Source organism: Alligator mississippiensis, chromosome 8, assembly GCF_030867095.1.
Source record: "Alligator mississippiensis isolate rAllMis1 chromosome 8, rAllMis1, whole genome shotgun sequence".
NCBI classification, from domain to species: Eukaryota; Metazoa; Chordata; order Crocodylia; family Alligatoridae; genus Alligator; species Alligator mississippiensis.
The window spans coordinates 1,067,197-1,086,189 of NC_081831.1; the positions used below are offsets into that span (position 1 = coordinate 1,067,197).

The following is an 18,993-nucleotide window of genomic DNA, read 5'->3' on the forward strand; positions in this document are numbered from 1 at the left end:
AGCTACATTTGCACGGGTTTTCACCAACATTTGTATGGATTTGCACTAACGTGTGCAAACCGGGGTTCGGGGCGGAGAAGAGCGACCCCCCCCGGCCGGCGGAGGGATGGTTCCGTCCGCCCCCCCCCCCGCCGCCCCGCCCAGTGGTAGGTGCCCGGGGCCACGTGGAGGCCGGATGTTGACGGCGTCGCCTGGCAACGGGAAGATGGAGCCGGCAGGGCGGGGCCAAGCGTGAGTGGCGGGTCGGGGCCCCCAGCCCCCCCACGCCCCCCATCATCCTCCCCCAGCCCCCCCACCCCCCTCCCCCTCCCCCCACACCTCCCTCCTCCCCCAGACCCCCCCTCCCCCATCCTCCCCCACACCCCACACCCACCCCCCCAAACCCCCCGTCATCCCTCCCCTGCCCTGCCCCTCGGCAAGCAGCACCCGTCATCGCGGTCCTGCCCAGCCCCCTTGGGTGTGCTGGTCCCCGCGGTTCTTGCCATCGCTGTTTGTGCCCGTGTCTTCCTTGGTTCAGACCCGAGCCGGAGCCGGGACGCAGTCCGGAGGAGGGGGACGAGGAGCAGCAGAGACGTCCTGAAGGCAACGGGGTAACGCTGCAGAGACGAAGGGCTGCCCGCCCGCCTGCGGGGCAGCAACATCTCCAGGGGCCGGCGCCTCCGCGGGCTGCCAGCAGCTGCGGATGGTTCATTAGGACAAAATTAAGAGGATGGGTTCCTAAGAGCATCGCTGGAGACCAGGGTGTCTTTGCCCTGAAGTGACCGGGCTCACAGCGTGTCTCGGGGGTGCTGGTGTCGGTGTAAGGACACAAGCAGACACGGTTCTTTGGGCAAACCCGATATCTTGTCTTAAATCAACTCCAAGTGAATTGATCTCATAAAAGATATCAGATTATTTACCCAAAGAACGGTGTCTGCCTTGGTTAAAGCGCTCGCTTGGGCCGGGCTGCTTTGCACCGCTGCTTCCCACGCAGCCGCGAGGAGCGTTGTCGCTGGGAGGGCCCGGGCCGCAGCCGAGACGCGAGGCCTTTCCGTGCGCTCTCTCGTTAGACACACGGCACAGTTGGCAGGGCTGCCGGACAAGCTTTCTGGCATCGGGCACCCTTCTTCCTCCTGTCCAGGAGGTACAAAACCTGTAGGGAAACATGATACCGGCAACGCCATAGAAACTGAAGATAGCGCGTATTAAAATGGCCTCTACACTACTAAAGACTTGTGAATACCAAAATGTCCTCCCCGGGAGAGAGGGTGGTGACTTATTGGTGTAACGGCCAGGAATAGTCCCTCTCCTAATGGGAATTCCACCATTTAATACAATGTTTTTGCTGTAAAGGAGCCAATCAATATTATTGAGCAATACCAAGCAGAGAACAAGACTTTGTGGATTCCTGGCCCGGAAGAGCTCTGCTTATAACTCTTGTACTGGTTTCTAAACCACTTCTGGGTTTGTGATTTTGTTTTCTGCCCTGCCTCTTAAGCACAGGACAGCCTGGGCCGAATTTAGGGATGTATTGCCACCCATCCATCCATTGCAGCACTAAGAGATGCTGTGCTGCAATATTATGAATATGTCCCTGACACGTGATATCCAGATACATATTCTGCATGTTATACGTGCTGAGACAACATCACAGCTATACGTTGCTGTAGTAGCTGCATGAATGAGAAGCTTGGGCTGTGTCAGCCTGTTGTTACAGCGGCGTTTCCTGTGTGTGCTAGCCAGCGCAGGCAGAGAGTCGCCCTGACGGAAAGGAAGGGACCGATGGCGTTCCAGCAGAGGAACCAGGAATGGCGCTCGCCCCAGCGGAGCAGGATGCTGTGGAGACCCCAGAGCCTCCTGCAGAGGTGAGTGCTTGTGAAATTGCACGAGGAAGCACGGAGCAGTCGCCCAGAGCTTGTGTTACCCATCCTTATCCTTGTGGAAGCAATGCCAGTGAAGCTAACAGAAGCTCCCTCCTGAAATCTTATCCTGCATGGAAGAGGGCAGATTAATTTGGCTGCATTTCAGTTCTCAGGAGAGTCTTCTAATACTCATATCTGAGTCGTCTTTTACACGGCACTTTTCATATAGACTTAATAGTGCTTGGAAAAGGGAAGGGAAATTACCATTATCCCTATTTTAAAGATGCATATGTTCCATGCTTGTCCTTTCCTTGGTGCCTCTTGGGCAGATGTTTGTGTTTGCTGGGTGGAGATTGCCAGCGGCTTCAGATGTTGCCTTTTCATTTTCAAAATATTTGTCATAAATTAATATAAATCAGCACAGGGAGTCTATTCTGCCGTAAGGGTCCAGTCCTGTGAGCTGCTGAGCAGACACTGACATTTAAAAGTCAATTGATGTTGATGGCTTCAAGCATCACTCACCGTATTCCTGGCACTTGCAGGACTGGGTCCTCAGAGATTTGAAACAGTAGTGTAGAAACCTGAGTGCTTCCAGTTATAATATGGTGCTTAAACATTGCACAGTCCTCAATCCATGTGCAGCACAGGAGGAAGTCTGAATACATCTGGACTGAGTTTGTTGGTTACTTGAAGACAGTACAACTCATACATCACACGGTGCAAATAGCACTGCCAAAATATTCAAAACATTCTTTGGGGTTTGGGCTGAAAGATACTCGTAATAGCCTTTTCTCAAGGCTGTTTCAGGCCACCTCAGGATCCTTGTACTCGTTTCTGCTTCCCAAACACTCTACAGAGCTGATTTTCAGAAATACTGAGTATCCACAGTGTCAGTAACTGAGAGCTGCAGGTACTAAACACTTCTGAAAATCAGAATATGTGGACACGCAGAGTCCATCTGCTTGGAAGAGAAATGTAATTGTGGTTTTAAAATGCAGATTTAAATAACAGAAAATATGCCTATCCAATGCTGTGGGAACTCTGCAATTAAGAATACAGTTCATTTCTTGCAGCAGTAAAATAATTGTTTGAAAGAGGAATTCAATTATCCAGCCACCTACAAGACGTACCTCCCCCTCCTTCATTGTTCTGGGAATCACAGCGCCAGCTCTCTCCAAAAAACCTGCATTAAAATGCCTTTCTTGGTGTCTTCAGAAGGGTCACCACAGGTGGATACTTGGGGAGCAAGCACAATGCAGTGATGTGCAGCAGTACCCAAGCTAGCTCTAAATGTGCTGTGTGGACAAAGCCCAGAGACTGGTAGTGGTTCAAAGAAACAGAGAGAACGAAAACAATGTGGCCTGGTCACCTTTAATGGGAATGGGAATGTTTCTTCAACAGAACCACACAGAGAATATCCATTTCTGAGTGACGAGCACACGAGATGAAATATTTGACTAGGAAGTTCTTTGTTGTCAGCCTCGCCAGAACTGCTGCTGGTGCTGCTGCTGTGCTGGACTGGATCCTGTTAGACTGAGTCTCTGCACGGCAAAACTAAAATGCAGTTGTAAAAGCAGTGTAGTCATAGCCCTGAGCACAGAGCGCGGGCCATGGTAACGCCGTTCTCTGTTGTGCTCTGCTCTTGGGTTTCGATCTACACCAGGTGATGCAGCCAGACACCGGGCATGACGAGGAAGGGTTAGAAGCTGTTCCTGCAGAGGATCCAGAAGAGAGATCCATCCCGATCGAGCAGGATGTCCCTGGGGCCGTGGAACAGGAGGTCTTTGGAGCCCCAGAGCAGGAACCAGAGCAGGCGGTCTTTGGAGAGCCGGGGCAGGGGGACCTTGGGCTCTCCTTGGACTCTCCAAGATTCTCCTCTGAAGAGGTGAGTGCTCCTGTATCTGAACACCACAGAGCCTCATTCACCACATGCTTACTCCAGGACCGTGACATTATGTGTTCCCATGCTGCAGAAGCAATTTTGCTAGGGGAAGCCCCAAAATGTCTGTGGAAGAGCGAGGAGAGAATCCTGGTAAGCAAGAGCCCTGACAAAATGGGAGGGGATCACTTTATTATTGAATACTCCCTGTTATTTTTTAACAGTTGTATTCACTTGAGCATTTGATGTGGCTCTTATTATGTTGTTCTTTCTCTCTCCACCATGGACGGTATAACCTCACTGGTATAGCATAGCTGAAGGTACCACTTGAGAGCCTTTATTTTGCTTTCCAGTTTTCTCAAGAAGCAGCAAGATTTTTTATGGTTAGGTATTTTTCTACCTCATTCTTGTCTCAGTGACACAGCTCAGCAGGACTGCATGGTAAACTGTGTCAGACTGAGGCCTGGTTTTAAACGACGGCTTCTTTGTTGCAGGATAAATCCAATGAGGATTTCCCAGACGAAGTGGGGGCGGAGAGTCTTCCTTTCAGCCAAAGCAATCTGGAGCAGCTGGTGATAGGCAGCGGGAGCCAGTCCCACACCTCTTCTTTAGCTAGTCCTCAGTGGTCTGCCTCATCTGTGGGGCTGGATGTTCATGTTGAATCAGGTATCAGTCAGTGTGTTTCTAATATGGGCTTCAAGTGTATCTGGTTTTGCTCACATCTCCCAACAAGTGTGAAACCAGTTGCAGACACAATACTGTAACATCTCACCTTATTAACCTCTGCCTGATGCCACCACTAAGCTAGTCCTTGTGTCCTTTCCATCGTAATTTCCCCCTTCCTATTATGGTTACTGTGTCTTTTTCTTTTTTATAATCTGTGTCCTATGTGTTGTTAACTTTGTGAGGCAATCTAAACACCAGAGAACACGGGCTTTGTTACACATTCATGCTCTCGGGACATCAGTGAATCTTAACATACCTGACACGCATTTTCTTTCTGTGACACCTGCCCTTTGTCCTTGGAGTGCAGTCCTTGACACCGGTGTAGCCACCCCCTCTCCCTACCGGGAAGCTGACTTCCAGCAGTTTCATCCACAAATTGGTGAGCGTGGCACCAGCAGGCAGGAGGAAAGGGAAGAAGAGGTACATGCTGCAGATGGGGAAGCTAGGACTGAGGGCAGCGAGGAAGTAGAAGAAGAAACGCAACTGATTGTCTTGGACCCGGAACATGTAAGAAGTGTCCCTTGTCACTTGTGTTGGAAGTCACACAAAACTGAGGGGCAAACTGGGCTACAGTTTAGCTGCACCTTGGGTCCATTTGTTAAATGTTGCTTTTACAAAAGTTTTAACCCCCCTGGAACACCTGTTCCCTCTGTGGTAACTTGGGGCATGGACAAACAAACCCATTGCCTAGCTTGAAAAGGGGAGGGGGATTTACAGCAGCTCAGCTGACCCAGCAGCACCCGTTTTGTCTGCCTTGTACTGTCCTGGGGTAAGCTGGGGCAGCTCGCTCCTGGGTGAAACAGGGTTAAGTTACCACAGGTTAGCTTGCTAAAGTTAGGAGCAGACAGACACAACAGTGACAACAGGCTCACGGGTGGTAAATCTCCCAGCTTTCAAGTGGAATAATGTTTCAGCCGTCTGCATCCTCAGAGCTGCAGTTAGAGCAGTAGGTTACGTACCACACTCCAGTTCTCATGAAAATGAAGCACTTATGCTGGCTGGTGGGGAAATGCTGCGGGAGCTGTTGTCAGGGAGCTCTGCTGGGATCCCCCACCTCCGAGGTCCAAAGACTCTGGGCCTCTCTTAAACAGAAACTGCTAGCGATGCCAAACGAGAGAGACGTTTTATGATAGAACAAATATCCAGTAGGCTCACACTTGTACCCTAGCCTAAGTCAGAACCCAGGTCTCCATAGATGACAATGTCGGATACAGATTTCTTCATCACTTGTTCATGCAACTGCTTCATGGATGGCAACATCATCTTGCTTCCTCTTGTAGCCACTGATGAAAAGGTTCCAAGCTGCCCTCAAGAATTACCTCACCAAACAGATGGCAAAAGTGAACCTGGACCTTCAGGAGCTGGTACAGTATCTGTCCGTGCACCTCTTGTTGCATCTCTGCCTTCTGAGTTGGGGTGGCTTACCCCGTTTCCTCTTGTATCTTCAGAAAGAGGCCACAAAGAAAGGCAGAGTGCAGAGGGAGGAGCTGGGAGTGGTGCTTTACGGGGTCCAGCAACAGCTGGCCCGCCTGCAGATGGAGCTGGAGAAGAACCACAACAGGCATTCGCAGATAGCCATGGTGCGGCGGCAGCTGGAGGACGAGCTGCAGGACCTCAGGACTATGTACAAGAAAACGTGTCAGAGCACCCAGGACGAGCGCAGGAGAGGTGATTAGGGCACTCCTGGGTGGTCTTTCCTCATTGCTGTGGTGTGGAAATGTCTTGGGAGTTAAGGGTACTTACCAGGTCTCTTGGGTGGTTTCTCCCCGGTATCTTGCTCGTCCGTCTGACTTTTATCATATGCACACACCTTTTTTTTCTCTTCAGCTTGGACATGGGTGAGTGCTCCCAATATTGTCCTGGTAATTAACCTTCCCATCTGTCTCCCCAGTTTCTGCATTGCAGACAGAGGTGGAAAACCTGGCCCTGAACCTGTTCTACATGCAGAACACGGGCCAGGATGTGCGCGATGACATCTCCGTGATGAAGCGGGCCGTGAAGAAGGCTGAAGTGGAGCAGATGCAAGCTGAGGTGGAGAAGAAAAAACAGGTATCGACCAAGCACCAAGTGTTGCAGAGGCTGTGAGTGATGCTGGCGGGGCTGAGAGTCACCAGGGAGCTGTCTTGTCGCAGGGGAGGCTAAGGCTAAGGGGACCTATTCAAGGTCATTTACTTTTTCCAAATCAATTAATTCAGAGCTCATTTTTTCCCCTAAAATTAAGAGGGGGAAAAAACCCCACAAAAAACTGTGCTCCACCAAATAATCTTACCCTGCGGCCCACCTTTGTGAGCAACCCTGTAACACCGAGTCAGGATCTACACATGCACATGAACAAAAGAGGTTTAGAGAGAGAACATCTAATTTTCAAACCACAGAGATGTTATTCTGAACCACGAGTGTAGCGAAGTGATTTAAAATCGGAGCTAGAGCTGAGCAGTGTACTTTGCTTCAAGCTCCCTCTGCTGGCAAGCGTGCTGGTTTTTGTAGCAGGATAAATACTGTAGGATAGGGTCTGAACAGTGGCAGGATAATGCGAATGTGAAGTAGCTGTTTAGAAGGTACTTTCATTTTCTGACTTAGTAACTTAAGGTGTTCAAATGCCACGGGCACAGGATAGTAACCCAGACAAGCAGAAGTTAGCTAAGAGTTTAGACAAGAAACTTTTCCTTTACATTTGCATCTTACCAACATTAATTAAATGACAATGAATCCTTTGCAGATTGGTACGAAGGAGAAAGGGGTCTTCACTGTTCAGTAGAGGTGGAGATGACAGCCTGCACCTGGCACTAAATGCACTAGGGGATGGTTATGATCTACTTCCCCAGTCCAGCTGAGCTATTTCACTCGAAGCTGATTCCAGACCTCCTGACCATGTGGCCCGTGCTGGGTCTGCCTGCAGTATTTGAGCTGATCTGCTTTGCTCTGATTTTGTAGGACCTGCATGTGGACCGCTTAACGAGGAAGGTCGATGAGCTGCGCGAGCAAATCGCTTTGTACGAAGCTCAGTGTATCGCCCAGGCTGAGGATACAAGACTGACCCGACAAGCTGTGAGCGAGGTAGGAGGTGATAAGGTTTTTCATGCACGGTTAATACTACTCCGAGCCCTTTGCGCTGTGCTTAACTCTGTGCACGCAGCTTGGGTTAGATCCCCATATCCCATTTACCTACATAAGAGTAAATGTTTTCCTTTAGTCTCAAGAACGATTGCCCGGATTGGGCTACATCTACAGTTTTTTTTCCTTGCAAAACCTCCTTTCTCACCTCCCCCTCTTTATTTTTTGTCTTGGACACATACACATACATCCTGTCTGCGGTTCTGTTTTGGAGCTAATCAGACTCATCTGGAATAACTGCCAGAATGAGTCAGCAGAAGAGCCTTGCCTTTCCATACCAGTTCCTAGCTCTTAAAAGCCTTTCCCCCACATTATATATCTTTTTCCTGTATATCGCTGCAGCACTGTGGTCAAGTATTACTTAATAATAATGTTCGGCTTTAATGCAAAGCTTGACGTCTAGATGGTATCACTTTATAAATGATGCTTTTCCATGACTACCATCATGGTACTCTGCACAGATCTAGCCATGACAGTATGATACACTTGCGTTATATTTTCTATTCTGGATTTTCTTGTGAAATCTCGAACTTAATATTTGAGCCAGTCAGAATTTTTTTAATGAAATATTTGTTGGACAGAGAAGGATGATTTGTGGAAACCAAAACTTTTTGCAGTTTGGGCAGAACTTTCTTCAGTCCACAGTGGAATTTCTAGTCAAAGAGGTAGGAGAAAAGAGAGAAAATACTATCCCAGCACTCCTAGAGCTGTTGGTTAGAGCACTTACTAGGAAGATGGGAGGCTTATGTTCAAATCTCTGTGCTCTCCCACATCCCAGGTGAGTGCCCAGGGCCCTAATGTCCCCTTGTGTGAATCAGCCTCTCTTTTCCTGTCCTGCAGAAACTGTTCCACTTTGTTTAAACACTTATAATTTATATTTATTCTTGCTGAGAGAGATTGGCTCTCTAGCCCAGTGGCTAGGGCGCTCGCCTGGGATGGGATTGGAACATGGACCTGAGTCAGTGCCTGAATGGGGCAGGGCAGGTGACTGCCTTACTCAGCAGGCTAGAGATACTTGGGGCCAGGGTTGGCATTTTCTGTATTTCCAAAGATCTCCATTTCAGTCTGCATCAGAGTAAAAACAAATGTTGAAGCGTTGCAATTTTCACAGACTGCAAACTTTGTTTCCAGCAGCTGCTTACTGTGTTATCCTTTACAGTGTGTTCCAAAATGCACCCTTTAAAGCACTGCAGATGAAAAACAGGGCTGGAATAAGGTGCAGCATTACTGGATCCTTACCGTTTGCATCTCCTTTAGTTCTGCATTTTCTGTCCATGATGTAAGCGTTGCAAACAAACATTAGTCTACAGAATTATATAAATTGTGCTCTGTTACACTAATGTTGTTATAGTAACTAGAGGCAAGATTAAGCCAATGGATTTGAATAATTTATCCCAGAAGTGCAAAGGTAAAAAGAGCCAAAGAAAAGAGCAGGGCCTTGGGCAAGTGAATGAAAAGCATGAATAGTTTGAGCCATTTCTCCCCAGCTCTGCTGTGAAGAGAAGGCAGCACTGGGTGGAATGCAAGTCGGATGCCCAGCCCGCTATGGGTTCACCAGCTCAGCTGGTCTGTTTGCAGGCTTGCATGGAGATACAAGCTATTCACTTGGAGAAGAAGCAACTGATGCAGCAGTGGAACAGCAGCCTGACTGGGATGAAACGACGAGACGAGGCATACACTGCCATGCAGGAAGCACTGAGGTACAGCCTCTGAGTACAGGCCAAGGCCACGAGCAGATGCAGTTTGGTTGGGGGAGAGTCTGAGAGGAGAATATGATTATTCTTGGGTATGCAGAGCATTGCTAACCAAAGAGCAAACCTGCTGCTCTGAGGAGCTGAGTGAGGCAAAGGATCATTATAACAAGGGGTATGCCATTTTGTTACTTTTCTTTCCCTTCACATTCACTCCTGAGCTGAGCTGCTGTAATGGGTGATTCCCAGCTCTAAACTGATCCATCCCTTTCCCTTCTCCTCCTGCAGCTTCCAGCTGTCAGAGGCTTAAGAAGTCCTAATGGGAGGTTGCACCCCTAGCTACTGTGTTTAATACCCACAACACTACCTAGCATGGGTTTGGTGGGCAGAAAGGGAAGAAAAGACTCTGAAAAAGACCCTGCCTTTTTAAATACAAATGAGCAGATAGGTTCTCAGCGAACCCCTTCTCCTGCAGGTCCTACATGACGCTGCCTTGTCTCTTTGGTCAGACAAGGCAGAGGCCGGTTGCTATATCATAATTCCTTCTGAGCTAATGGGAAGCCGATGGTAGAGTCAGGCAGGGAGGGCCTGCCATCTGTCTCCTAGGGCTAGCCTGAAGCTCTGTGCCCCCCTCTTCTTTGGGCTGATATAAGGTCCTGAGGAAGTCGCATCCTTCCACTCCAGTGCACTGGAGTGGCAGAACTGGCCCTCAAGGAGCTGTTAAAAATGATCAGAAAATGAGTTGAATGTTTTATTTGCCATAGAAGGACTTTAATGGCCAGAGGTGGCCCAACACAATGGGCTTGTAGGGTTTGGTCTTTACTTTGCTCTTCACTCATCCATTTGCGCGGCAGCCAGTTTGAAGGCAGGAGTTCGGGGGTGCCCGTCTAGCACATACATTGATCCCTGTAGCACTTCCCTGTCTTCCCCTCACTGTGCAGGCAGTCCAGGCACCAGCTCACATCAATGGAGATGGAGATCGAAGTCTACAAAAAGTCCATCACGAAGGAGGAAGAGAGGAACGAGCTGCTGGCTACCATCTTGAACCGCTCTGAAAATGACGCCAACATGAGCAGGAAGCTGATTGCCCAGTGCCTGGCCAAGCAGGATGCCTTGCAAGTGGAATTCGGCACCTACACCCGTGCCTTGCATGAGACAGAGCAAGCCCTGGGCAGGGCCAGCCTGGTGAGCTGTCCCCTGGGGGGAACCAGGCACTGATCTGTCCCCTGTCACCTGCTTCCCTCCTAAATCCAGCAGGTTTTAATAGTTCTGTTTCTGTGGCTTCTCCCCAGGACCAAGCTACTCGCCTGAATGAACTGGGGGTTGTGAAAAAAGAAATAGAGAAGGAAACTGAACACAAACAGGAAGTGGAGAATGAGATCATGGCAAAGCTGCAGGATCAGCTGATGTCCAGCAAAGCAGCAAAGTATTTCTCGCAGTTGGCTGCAAAACTTCAGATGAGAAAGATGGATCTGGTAGGGCATCTCTTCCTGGGGGCCTTGCGGTGGGTGGACACACACACACATGTGTGTGCATTCTCACATACACTCACATGCACACACACATGTTCTGTGTCTTGTTTCTGATGTGCTGCAATTGCAGCCGAGCAGTTACGGGACATCGTTACGCATAGCCTGCCCTGCCAAAGACAAAGAACGGAGCGCAGTTGACTGTATTCCAGCATAGCAGTGGTCCTAGAGCCACCTGCTGCCAGGAGGGCAGTCAGCACGCCGTCTTTGATTATCTAGCATCCCAGCCAAATTCCAGCTGGAACAGCCCAGATGCCCTCTTCGATTTCCCTTGCCATTTCAAATCCCTGCAGGATTCTTCTCCATTTACAGGCACTGACGCTAATGGTGCCATGTGCTGTTGAATTCCTAGGTTTCTCTTGAGAAGTAGCTGCGTTTCAGTGGCATGTGAAGTGTTTCCCCTGTGAACTGTGATCTGTGCCTGGAAAGTACTTCAGGACACTGCAGGGTGAAAGGTGCTCTCAAAATGCCAGGTGTCAGTGTGATGCCTAATCGCATTTCCAGCTCGTGAGGAAGTGTCAGGGTGCTTGGATCACTCCGAGGGAGCATAAAAATAGAAGGGCCTGCAGAGCTTCTCTGAATACCTCTCCAGGGGCTGCTGTGCTTATTAGCTTTCCTTCCCAGCCTCCTCTCAAGGTTCACCTGCAAGGTTTCCGAGGTGGTGTGTAGAATATAGCCAAAAGCATAACAGAAATATCACTGCCTTTGCTTCCTACTTGACGAACAGGGCAGAGCCATCCATCCTGGGAAGGGAAGGGGTTCAAACGCTATGCTGCATGCGCCCACATGTCCCCTATGTGTCTGAAGCACAAGCCGTATGGTGCTGTATGGAGATAGAGTCTAGCCACTGTAGCGCAGCGCTCCACGTGAGCCAGTTGCCTGCTTCCCATGGACTTCTCCTAGCAGCCGAGCTAGCTCATTTAGAGCCGACTTGGGGCTTTTGGGGCTCCACATTGCAGCACCATGTAGAACAGCCCCAGTCATCAAGTGCAACGTCCTAAAGGTGGCCAAACCAGGGAGCAGGCACTTATGATGTGGCAGCTATTGCCCCCTCACCAGAGACAAGTCTGTTGGCATGAAATGTGCCAAAAATCTGAGCTGTGCTGCATTTCTCTGTTAAAGATCAGAGCTACACCATTTTCTGTAAATCAGATGCAGTCCTTGGACTACACACAAGCTGTCTGGACTCCTTAGTAAGAAAAAATATGTGCCTGAGACGCGTACAGATGGATCAGCTTCCGTATTAATTTTTATTAGCATCTAAGTCATCTTGGCTGGAAAAATAACTCCAGAGATGATAAGGATGATAAAACTTTGCCTTAGCATTTTTTGTCAGATCTCAGGATGGTTTACGCTCAGTAATGTTTTCCAGTAACCTTGTCAGGTAGCTGTATATTATCCCCATTTTACAGATAGGGAAATACTGGCACTGATAGTCTACTTGGTGAAGCTGGGAATAGACCCAGTCCTGTCCTTCAGGCACCATCTCCCTGCTTGGAGCTGCCCTGTCACACAGCTGCTTGCAGCTCACCCAGGGGACTGACTGTTGAGTGACAGTGCTTTGTTTTCTGCTTGTTGCCATTGTCAGGAGATGCATTTTTCCAAAGTTGACAACGACACGGCCCAGGTAGCTCTGGATATAACCCACACCAACTGCAGGCTGAGCACGCTCCAGAAGACACTCTCTGAGCTGGAGAAGGAAACAAAAACGATCAACGACTTGGTCAGCCACAGTGAGATCGAGATTGCCAAGCGCAACCAGCTGATCGAGCGCAAGCAGGGCGTTATCAACCTGTACAACAAGAAAATGGAGACCATGATTTCCCAGCTGGGGGTATGTCCCTTGTGCCCAGCTCCCAAACTTGGTTTCATTTCCCAGGGGATTACCAATGAGGCTGACAAAGGTGACTTCACAAGTGCAATCAATAGACATAAGTTTCTGGAGGACATTTGACTTAAATTATGCCATATTCTCATTAAAACACAGCCCTTCACATTATTCATAGGGCAAACATTGGCGTGGTTAATGCTGGTGGGCTGCCAGACTTCAAAACCACTGTCAGTGGGGAATTGCCCTCAAATGTGGTGTTTCCCATGTAGTTGGCACTGATTGGTGCCCTGCCCGATGCAATTCTCTGCTTTCACTGCAGATCTGGAAGTAAACAGAATATTTGCTGATCAAATCTGCACATCTCACAGAGCTTGGGGGGGGAGAGAGCTAATGTCAAGGACAGAACAGTCCCACTCAGCAGTGCATCCCTCGAGAGGCTTCTCCCATTCAAGGAAAATGTGTCTTAATAATAGAGCCCTGTGAAAAGTTACACATCTAGGAACAAGAAGCGGAGGCCAGACCTACCTAATGGGGGCTGCATCCTGGAAAGCAGTGATATGAAAGGGGTTGGCTTAGCACATCCACTGCTGAAATGCTCAGCATCTGCCCACTCCACTCTGCTTTGTAACTTGGTTGTGCATCTTGCTTTACAGGGGCAAGAACTGGGACCCTTGGAGATTGAAATCAACAGTCTGACCAAGCAGATAGAGGAATACAACTCAGAGGTGATGACGCTGCAGAAATACTGGCTCCGGCTGCAGAAGGAGCTGGTCAAGCTGACCCAGGAGCAGGAGGAACAGCTGGTTTCCCTGGATATGTTAAAGAAAGAGATCACCATCAGGCAGCAGAAGAAAGTGCGCATTGAGAGTAAGCATTCCCTTGATCCTCCTGGCAGAGTTCATGCCATGAGTGGTGTGTGCAGCCAGAGACCAGTCAATAGCTTGTAACATGCAGCCCCTCGCCGGGGACGTGTTCGGTGTCTGCAAGTGCAGGCCTTGTGCGTTCATGTGAGCAATAACGTGTGTACTCTGGAGCCACATGAGTAGTCTGCTTTCCCTAACCCTAATGAGCCAATCTTGCAGCCTTCACTAAAACAGGAGTGAGGGGCATGAGATCCTACCCCTGGTGACCATCTTGCTGTGGTATGTCTAAGAAAGGTTGTGATGTTTTCTCAAATAGCTGGTAAGCGCCCAGCCCTGAGACTATAGCAGCCATTACTGGCCAGTTCCACCCTACTTTCAAAATAACCACCTTCAAAGCACTGGTTTGCTTTAGGCTTGGCAAGGTCCCTGGAGGCTTTTGGGCAGACAGCTCAGATCCCAGCTTGGTCAGCTCAAATACCACCCTGCAGACCCCTGCTCTGTCTTCTCAGGGCCCCAAAGAACATTCTCTGCCTCCCGTTTATTGAAGTCCTGTCTGTTCCTCCCCCTTCTCTGGCAGATGAAATCCAGCAGGAGAAGAATGAGCAGAAGGACATTGAGCGCCATATGAGGAACATGTCCAACGACATGATAAAGCTCAACATGCTGATCAGTAAGAACAGCAACAGCTCGCAGGAGCTGCAGTATGGCAACACCATCACGGAGAATGAATTTGTCCGCTCCCTCAAGGTAGGGAGGTTTTGCTCCTCCACTTCAAGGCACAGCCTCGCACGCAACAGCTGGCTGGACTCTCACAGGTCCCATGTTACCGGAGACACAGTGTCAGAGAAGATGAGGTCCCTTGATTGCTAACGACTGTCTCTGGTACAGAGCCATGTATGTGGATGGAAATGGGCAGCTGTGCTTAGAAAGCTGCCCCAGATTTTTTTCCTGTGCAGGGAGAATGACTTCCTTTACCAGAAGGAAGAAGTTTGTTGCATTAGTCTGAAGCCAGAAGGCAGGGGAGATATAGATAACTAAATAATATATGGCTCAGGGGGGTTAGGGAGGGCATGCAGATTAGAGGCAAGGAATGAGCCTGCCAGGGGTGCTCAGTCTGATGAAGCCATGTCATGTTGGCTTCTGCTTCCTAATTCTAGGCTGCTGAGAAGGAATCGATCGAGATGCAGGAGAAGCTGGACCGGTTGAGTGAGGAGAAGGAGAGACTGCTGAACAGCCTGGTGGAAGCAGAGTGAGTCCCCAGAGAGCCCCCGTTGTATGCCACAGTCTCTGCACTCCTGTATGCATCTGGGTTACCCTTCACTAAGGCAGCATCAGCTGTAAATGCTCCTCACATGGCTCCTCGTGCCCTCGGAAAGGTGTGGGGAGTGCAGTGAGTTTTCAAAGCCGGTGGAATCTCAGAGCATTTTCTTTTGTGGACCAGGTACAAGCACCATGACCTCAGCTCAGTGTTCCCCTTACTGCTGCACCTGCAGCCACAGCTCTAACCTAGCGCGAACCTGATTCTGCGAGTTGTTCTGGAGGGAATTTGGTCTCCCTATACTCACATGGGGCTTGTCTCTGTTCAGCAGAGGTTGCCAGCTTGAGGGGCTGAGGGAAGGGGAAACTCAGCTTAGAGCTGTGGGAGGTAAACCCAGGCGGCTGCTGGTGGAAGGACAGCTGCAGGGCCAAGAGTTAAGTCCCTAAAACTGCCCAAATTGCACCAGTGCGGTAGGGAACCATGTCTTTAACCCTCTGTGTTCTGCACTCTGCCCCTTTCTGTCATTGCAAGGCCTCTTTGGGAACTGCTAGGCACCAGCGGCTGGTGGCACGTCCCCTACATAAACTCTTAGGTTCCTGCAGAACTGTTAGATTTGTTGTGAGCTGCTGCAGTGCACTAGCACAGCGTGTCAAGGCAAGGCACTGCTTGCTTTTTCACAAAAAGACTTCCCTTTCCCTTCTGTCCCTGAAGGCACCAGATCATGCTGTGGGAGAAGAAGATTCAGCTGGCAAAGGAGATGCGTGCTACGGTGGACTCGGAGACAGGGCAAGGCGAGATCCGAGCCATGAGAGCAGAAATCCATAGGATGCAGGTAAGTTTGGCTGTTGGGGCGTGCGGAGAATTGCACACACATTATCCAGCTTCCCAGGGGTCAGCCAGCAGATGGGAAATGACCTGGAGGGGTATTGTTCCCATGCTGCCCAGCAGTGTCAGGGACAGAGGTCTTACTGTCCAGCAGCTGGGGTGAGCTTAGGCTGCCACTACACACGTGTTATTTGGAAAATGGAGCGCAGGAGAAATAAGACCTTGCCTAGGAAGGAAACTTGTCTATTGAGGGCTGAGCTCTCTCTCTCCTTTAGTCCACTGATTCAGAGAAGCAATCCTTCCCTTCCTCTCTCAGGATACTTCTGTTCTCCCTTTACATTATGACATTTAAATGAGTTTATGGCATTGAAAACGTGTAGAATATAATTCTGGATAGGCCAGCAAGGGGTTAGCTACTGGTTTGACAGCCCCCCGAATTCTGCTGTACAAGCCTGCCTCAGGATCTAGCGTGAGGGTTTGACTCCCACCAATGTCTATAATGGGAATCTGCTGCATAAAAGATTTTGTAATAGGGTGCCACTTGTGACCACCAGGTATCTGCAGACTTCCTCTCCCTCTCCCTGGCAGGTCCGCTATAGCCAGCTGACGAAGCAGCAGGAGAAGATGATTCGAGATATGGAGGCAGCCGTGTCCCGCAGAGAGACCATCACCACGCAGGGCGAGGGTCAGAGCAAAGTAGACAAGAAACAAATCACCAAGAGTGACTTTCACTACAAGAAACAGGAGCTGAGGAGGAAGATCAGTGAAACCCAGAAGGTGAGCAGGTGGAGAAGGCAGTGAGAACTTATTTGACCTGCACTTGGCTTGCAGCTAGAAGGGGTTTGGGTGTTGCTTGGCATCAGCTATGTTATGACCTACCATCAGACTATGGAAGGACAAGATCCTCTGCTGTCCCTGACACACTTCCAGTCATCCCCTCCTCTTGGCCACGATCATCCTTCAGGTCACGGGCCAAACCAGCTGACCTGTCAGGAGGATTTGACAGGGTATTTTTGCATGCCCCTCAGCACTGCTCTCTGTCCCTTAGTTATCCTTTCCTCGTTGAACTCCTGGGGCTGGGATTGGAGATGCTCATTGCCTTGGGCACCGTCTGTGCCATCTTCATCTTAATGTAAAGAAAAGTACAGGAAAATGCCCCTAGCCACGGCGACGTGCGGGGTAGGAGATCAGGGAGATGGGACTGAACTGCTGCCTTTACTAGCACGTCGTTAGAATGCTCTAGTTTCCTCGCAGGCGTCTGTCCACACACATGCCCGTGCCTTCAGGGCCACACAGGGTGCTCGCAAAAGGAGGTGCCGTCTTCAAATGCCCCCGAAGGATGGGGAACATCTCAGGCAATAGTGTAGCAACGCAGCGTGGCTGGGAAAGCAGCACCTCTGTTTTTTTCCCCTTCTCTTCATTAGAGCGCTCAAGACTGCAACAAAACAATCCTGGAACTGGAGAACACCCAGGCGTCTCTCAGCACCGCCCTTCTGGAAAGGCAGCAGCAGGTTTCCAGTTTGCAGGCTGAGTCCAATGCTCTGGATGCAGACATAGAGCAGCTGCAGGACAAGAAACGCTGGGTAAGCTCGACTGTTTCCCTGCTACACGCAAACTACAGGAGTTCCTGTTTTCTCCTCCCATCAGTTCACACAGCCCCTGCCACATCAGGCTGGTTATATCAGCATTGTGCAGCTCCCTTCTAGAGCTGCAAAGGAAACCCCTTTACCTCAACAGCTTGAAGCACCTTCTCTTAGGCTGACTCTCATAGTAGTTAACATGAAAACTAGATTTACATGAAACTGGATTAGGAGAAATTCAGCTCTGATTACCTTCAGTTTGCTTTGCAGACCCTCATCTTCTAATATTTCGCATTGATAAACTAGCAGCCAGCGCGTCTTTGTTTGTCGGACTCCTCCCTCAGCACAGTCTTCACCCCGTTTTCCCCATACTTGATGCCTGATGACCCTAGATACAGTCATAAAAGTCAGTGGGAGTTCTGGACATGAAGGCATCTCTAGTGCTGATGTTCGTGCCCTCCTCTTATTGTTTAGCGAATAAAGAATTAAACCGGAGCATCAGGCTGACAGCAGACACGCACACACACACTCTTTGAAAGGTAGGAAGGAAACATTTTGTCCTGAGAACCAGCTGGCTAGAGCGAAAGATAGCACAGCTTGTGTGAGAGCCAGTTCAAGCCAACTCTGACTTGACTTTCGGTGACGTTTCAAATGGGCAGAACTTTCTCTGGTCTTCTAGCTTTCTGTACTACGCCTGTGTCTGACTTCGGGGAGCCGCTGAGCTCTGATCTTAATGCAGGGACCATTCACATAACGCTGCAAATGGGCGGTGCCCCTTTCAGCTGTTAGGATGGGATTCCATGGCACTGCCCCTCTTAAGATCCATTCTGTTTCAAGATGTGATGAGCTCTGCTCCTCCCTTGTAGAAGTCCAATCCTCCTTATCCTCCCACTCCTTGTATGCACAGACTGGTCTTACAGCAGCTTTCATTGTTGCTCCTCTAAGAACCTTTCAGAAATCGTGGGCTACCAGACCCGGCAGAAGCACCTGCAGGCAGCCAAGGAGGGGAAATACATCTCCCTGTGCCGGAGCGAGCATGCCCTGCAAAGCGAACAGAGGAAACAGCAGAGCCGGCTGCATAGCATTAGCATTATCGTCCACCAGATCCAGCAGGAATACCCCCAGTGCCAGCGGGCGCTGCGCCGGGTCAGCCAAGCCCTGGAGTCCAAGCTGGACTCCCTGGAAGCGAAGCAGGCCGAAGGACAGAATCAGATCTGAGCAGAGTGTTTTTTACCATGTTCACAAATAAATGCAACACAGCTCTTTAGCCCCTTGGTCCTCTCCTGGAGCGTGGAGGCTGGGGAGCAGAAAGAAAAGGGAGCGGCAGTGGGAAGCCGAACTGGGAGATGGTAGATTGCTTCGGAGCTGACACGCGAGTGGTGCGCGCCCTGCTTCTATCGCTGGCTTTTTGATCAGCTCCAAAGCAGCAGGTCGGTTGGGCTCGATGGCTCGTACAGTTGTGCACTGTACATACGTGGGAGTGACAAGCGCACGTTCGGATTCAGGGGGCTGAAGTGGATGGTCTCCTTGGCTGCAGATTGTGAAGCGCATCCCAGAGCAACACGATGCTCCGGTCACAGCCAGCGCTGCGCAGTTGAGGATGGGCTGTGTTTGTTCCCGAGACCGGGAAGGGGAGCACGTGGGGAGCCCAGGAGGGGTTTGCAGGTGTGCGGGAGGGAGAACTGCCCTGTCTTAGGCAGCAGCTGGCTGGGGAATCTCAACCACGCAAACAAAATGCAGTTTCTTTTTCAGTTTTGAGGGTCGGGACTTGAACAGATCATCAAGTCCGACCCCGCTTTTTAGTGGAGAGCCACCAATTGAGGGAGGTTGTGACGAAGTGGGGTCTGGTCTAGGAG

The 18,993-nt window shown here is 50.0% G+C and overlaps 1 protein-coding gene across 1 annotated transcript; it reads left to right on the forward strand.

Annotated features, from left to right (window-relative positions):
• Positions 1–160: 160 nt before the first annotated feature.
• On the forward strand, positions 161–18,404 carry CCDC40 (coiled-coil domain containing 40). Its single transcript, XM_059731952.1, has 21 exons — positions 161–231; positions 518–590; positions 1,719–1,844; positions 3,505–3,726; positions 4,215–4,386; positions 4,754–4,953; positions 5,727–5,810; positions 5,895–6,114; positions 6,338–6,495; positions 7,381–7,503; positions 9,139–9,260; positions 10,193–10,436; positions 10,544–10,726; positions 12,369–12,614; positions 13,265–13,478; positions 14,052–14,221; positions 14,632–14,723; positions 15,444–15,564; positions 16,146–16,334; positions 16,982–17,140; positions 18,083–18,404. The coding sequence occupies exons 1-21, from the start codon at positions 176–178 to the stop codon at positions 18,353–18,355; spliced, it is 3,447 nt and encodes a 1,148-aa protein (XP_059587935.1). The 5' UTR covers positions 161–175; the 3' UTR covers positions 18,356–18,404.
• The last annotated feature ends 589 nt before the right edge of the window (positions 18,405–18,993 follow it).